The sequence below is a fragment of the Amblyomma maculatum genome, chromosome 6 (genome assembly GCF_055883805.1).
Source record: "Amblyomma maculatum isolate TAMU_Amacu chromosome 6, ASM5588380v1, whole genome shotgun sequence".
Taxonomy (NCBI): Eukaryota; Metazoa; Arthropoda; class Arachnida; order Ixodida; family Ixodidae; genus Amblyomma; species Amblyomma maculatum.
Genome location: NC_139349.1, coordinates 94,932,943 through 94,938,043, shown reverse-complemented (window position 1 = coordinate 94,938,043; position 5,101 = coordinate 94,932,943). Strand labels below are relative to the sequence as shown.

The window sequence follows — 5,101 nt, the reverse complement described above, 5'->3', positions numbered from 1 at the left end:
GCCGAAGTAACCAGCGATTATTATGGCACAGCTACGATAACAGTGTCGAAATAGAACAATTTCAGTGCAACCTAATTTCCTTTCTATATTTAAAAAGTCATGGCGCTAGCAAATGCGCATTTTACATTTCCTTCGTCAACGGACTATAACTGATAATTTGACAGAAGTTTCAGAAGATTGCTTTGTAAGGCTAAACGCAAATAATTTTGTTGCGTTCTCCTTAAATTACTACCTATAGGCTGCTAAGTCCATTTTGTTATCATTACAGCGTAGGCGGCGCAACATTCTCATGGTGTTAGTTTTAATCTTACTGGAAAGATGTCATTCGGCATTGATTGGTTTATTATTACTTAATCAAAAATGCGTGCTATACCTATAAGAGTTCGCAAGGTAGCTTTGGCATTCGGCTGCTTATCCCATGGTCGGGGATTCGATTCTGCTCATGGCGGCCATTATTTGGATGTAAGGCGATTATAAAAACCTCTGAGTGCTATGCGATATGAGTGCACAATAAATAAAAACAAATGGTGTAAATTAATGCGGGAGGAAGACTGTGTTTCAAAATGATTGCTGTACTTTGCGGCCTTCTGATTTAGCACTTCATTGCGTTTCAAGGAAAGATATAAACATATGTATCCTCGCTCTAAAAATGCTTTTGCAATACTTTTCTTTGCGATGTCACGGGGCAAACAGTGGAATTATCGGAGGTTTCATTTGCATTGGTTGTTCTGCACAAAAATGATTTATCATAGTTTAGAAAAGTTTAATAAAGCGTTGTACAAGCCTTCAGAAAGTAGATTACACTTACGCACTGGAGACTTCCAGTATTCTTCTCACCCTTCTTCGTGGCCCCATCGAGGAAGTTTGAAACTTCAAGTACCTTTATATTCATTTCTTTTACTCGATTACTCTGTTCTGTAAGTTTATGTGCATGTTTCTGGAAGACATAGATGCTCGCAAACGAACGTTTTCAAAACGTCTATCAATTCCTTTTAAATACGTGCAACTATAACAAATAGCCTATGTCGCTCGCATTTTTATGCCAAAGAAAGGCATTCGTGGGTGGCAGTAAAGAAAGGTGTATAGTCTAAAAAAAGCAGATGTGAAAAAATACAGTGCACAAATATCGTCTAGTTCTGAGCTCTCATGCGTACCGTGTTCATATCGAACATTGTTGGTGAATGTCGTCGCTGCAGCTTTTGGTACTAATATTCTGGAGGAAATTTTCAAAACACATTTTCAGCATTTTCCGCCTCTTAATACGGAGCCCTCTACTCAACCATTTCTCATAACACATGCGCCGCTTCAAAGCGTTTAGTTATAACTTTTCAGAATTCAACTTTATGTGAAATGCGAAGGTTTAAAGTACCACGTCATTCGGATGTACCCATTATAAAAGCGTAACCTTAATGGTCAAATTGTACATTAAATACGAAAGATTAGTGAAGACGTGTCGATGTTAATTATATACCTACACAAGTGTCGTTAATATTTTACGATCCTGATGGTAAAAACGTTCTTCTAAGTTAGGCATAGCCCTCGTGGACGGACAAAGGAATCATCTGAACAGGACCCCGATGGCTATCCAGTGCGGATGCTCGATGAGCGATACCTGGTCGTTCGAGTACGAGCTGGACACGGCGAGTTCACAGGAGAAGAAAGAAACGTTTGAGATGGGTGTTTCGTTTTCTGGTTGGTTAGGACACCCTCAGACAGCGAGATAGAACTAGTATTTGACTTAGACTCTTCTACAGGGGACTGTATATGGGTGTATTGCGCGGGGAAAGAACTACGGGGGTGAAAAATATTCGGATCGCTGAGAATCTAGAGTTAGCGCAAACGGTGATGGCTACAGCTATATATTGACAGTTCTGAGGTTTTGCAGAAGAGTTTTTTTTATTACTCGTACCACTCGGTTACCTCCATGTAGGTGAGTGGTGTACTAAGCTTGGAAGAATTTACAGAATAAGCATTTGAGTGTCATTAGAGGTACATTCCAGCGTATGTCTCTGTGTGGCGGTCGAGTGAAGCTTTCGGCATCCGCATTTAGTCTTAAGTGAGAGCCGGCTCTATAACGAGGTGGAAAATTCGCATCTGCAGAGTCAAGGAAAATTACGGCGAAAGCGATCATGTCAACGGGCGCACATCATCGACCGATCAAACAGGATGCGCTAAAGCACCCAATCTAACAAAATTCACCAACGCTGCCAAAATTAACCGGAGTGCAGGTGTAGCAAACTGAAAGCAGGGGATACTTAGCGAAATATAAGGCAGCCAAAATAAACCCATGTCTTTTGACAATATTTTTAAGGCAACGTAAAACACCAAAGCTGGCAAGTAACAAAGCACCATCCTTCCGGCGCCTTCTGCTTACCCTTTCATATAATGAAATCATCAGGGTACCCACTGATATTTTGTTTTCGGGAGTCGTGACAGAAAAACTATGCTCACAGTTTCAACGCCACCAAGTATGAGGTCCCTCGTGAATGGCACAATGTCAGCCCAAGCTAGCTGCTTATCCGAGAGCAAATTCTGTAAGATAGTAGATGGCTGACGTCTGCTACTAGATGAAAAACGGGATGCAGCCTCCATGACGTGTCTAGTTATGCGCCTGGAAGAGTGAAACGTATAGCATTACGGCAGAATCGAAAACCACTTTATTATGCTAACGAATAAAAATATGTTACTTGGGCTTTGTTTCTACAGTGACATTTCGGAGAGCATTCGAGAAGTTAGTGAGATTTGAATGAACACTCTCCATTTTATTGATATTTTTGAGTTTCAGAGCGCAGCTCAGGCCTTCGTTTTTTTTTTTTTTTGTTTTTTTTCTTCACGAAGAGACGGTTAAAGAAGTTTGTTTAGAGACCAGTACCATAATTTAGTTTTCCTTTCCGGGTTATTTCACAAATGTAACAATTGCAGTCGTTTTGTGGTATAACGATACCTAAAAGGCACAACTAGCTAGAAAAGCTGCAAGTTTAGTAAGCAAAAGGTTTCCAGGTCATATTGGTTTACTTCGTCCTTTCTTTTTTTCTCGACATGAATATCTTTTTCCTGGTGTCATTTGTATATCCTCTCGTAGCGATTCGATACTCACTAACAGGATGGAATATTCATGTTTTAAGGTATGCAAAAAAAAAAAAAAGCGTTGCAGCTTTCATATGCGCCGTCCGTGAGCAAAAAAACTTGTTTATATATTCTTGAGGAGCCTAAAACCATTTGAGAGCGGACGGCCGCAATAGTATTCGAGCCGTTGGTAGCTGTTAGTTTCGCAGGGTGTTCCACGGTATTCTTAAAAAAAAATACAATATTTTATCAAACCAGTTGAAGAAAAATGTAAAACGAAGACAGAGCGATTCGTTAAGGAAGCGTGAACTCCGTCTCCTATTATATACTGAGCAAATTTCCACAAATCTTCAGAATGAAAAAACCCCGCAATCGCTGTTTGCAACAAAAAATCGCAGATCCGTAAGGTAAAACAAAACAGCCTTCTTACACAGTGTAGTCATCCATGGCACGTTCAAACCTCCGCCATTTCAAAGTTGGAAAATAACGGTAGTACGGGAAGCGCGTATTGAAAGCCTGCAAGCATCGCATGGAGACCATGTTGTCTTTCAGTATAGATGCGCTGTCCCCCGAAGGCTGCAAGCAAGCAGACTTCAGGGAGCCTAGACGAACTCCGAGGGATATAAGTGTGATGCCTAGAAAAAAAAAAGAAGAATGATAGTGATCAGATTTGCAAATTAGCGCTGTTCACAGATTACCTGCTACTGTCAGTCGAAGTGCTACTAAACGGAAGGATTACAAGCTATCGCGTGCTAAGGATGCCTGAATGGAATGGCAGGAGTTAAAAATGCCCCAGCCTCATAAGCGAAACATCGGGAATCCCAGACACATGTATGTGCTTGTGCGTGAGGTTGCGGCATCGGCATAGCATGTAGTTAATGCTACGACCATATGTGGCCGACACAATTTTAATTAATGCATTGGCTGTCACTGAATCTCTAAAGCGGCGAAACGTTAAAACAACAGACGTCTAATTTAACCACCATTCATCTGCTCGTGGCATTCATCGATATAGTTTTGAGGCCTCCTAATAATTAATTTCTGAATTTTTACTAATATATTCGCGCTCATATTAGTTACATAGAGTGCGAATGCGTACCCTCAAAATAAAGCATAGAATCGCCCCCTTATGGGCAAGACCACCTCATAGATTTGAATCCCCAATTTAATAACGCTACACGCTCGTGCTTGCGAAGCCTAGGGATAGCCTGTCAGACTCGCGACCTAATGTTCCAAGTTTGATTTCCAGGTCATTATGTAATCTCGCAGGAGCTACTCGTGTCGGCAGCTCCTGCCAATTTGGCCATGTCATTTGCTCTCGTGACGTCACAGGACCCGCCGAACAATCAGTGCGCAGCCGTGCGACTTGCCAAAAAACTTGCGCTGTAGAGTACTATCACGCAAACAGAAAGTGTCAGAACGCCACACACAAACGGTGCAGCGACGGACACAAATGAATATAGAGAAAACCAGTACGACCTTTAAACAAAGCACCCCTGTTTAGTGCAGCAATGAGGAAGGAGTGTTATATCAAAGTCATAATTACAAAGGATAAATCACACCTCATACAGCAATAGCGTTGCCAGGCAAGGCTACGATGTGTTAGCTATAAGGTTAATTTGCAGCGTATAGTTCCTGGAAAAATTATGGCTTCCGCCTGTCACGTAATTGTTTCTTTAGTGATCTTGCATTAAGTACGAGTGTGTAACTTCACAGTTTGGTATAGAAGCTCCAGCATCAGAATTCACAACATTCCAGTTACTCGTCGACATTTAAATTAGGAATTAACCTGCAGTTGCATTAAAATACAATAAAACTTGTCAGACGAGGTGGCATAGGCAGGACGCAAGTATGAGAAGAAATGTTGCTGGATATTCTGGCCAATATATCACTCTTGTGTTGGCCAGGTTCGGATTCATAAGGTGGCAATTTTAAGATAGCTAGAAGTACATTAATTTAAAATAGGCTTTATTTAACTTAGCTAAGCCTATAACGCCTAATTAGGATTAGGAAGGTATGCATGCGGCCGATGTGT

The 5,101-nt window shown here is 41.2% G+C and overlaps 1 protein-coding gene across 1 annotated transcript in view; it reads right to left on the bottom strand.

The window, feature by feature from the left end:
• The window catches only part of LOC146186308 (putative cytochrome P450 12c1, mitochondrial), an 11,574-nt gene extending 7,879 nt beyond the window's left edge, over positions 1 to 3,695 (bottom strand). Inside the window, exons 1-2 of the mRNA XM_084605655.1 lie at positions 3,497 to 3,695; positions 2,452 to 2,611 (exon numbers count right to left, since the gene is read on the bottom strand). Coding sequence (XP_084461781.1) covers positions 2,452 to 2,611; positions 3,497 to 3,606 — 270 coding nt within the window. The 5' untranslated portion in view covers positions 3,607 to 3,695. The remainder of the gene's footprint in view (positions 1 to 2,451; positions 2,612 to 3,496) is intronic.
• Between the last annotated feature and the right edge of the window lie 1,406 nt (positions 3,696 to 5,101).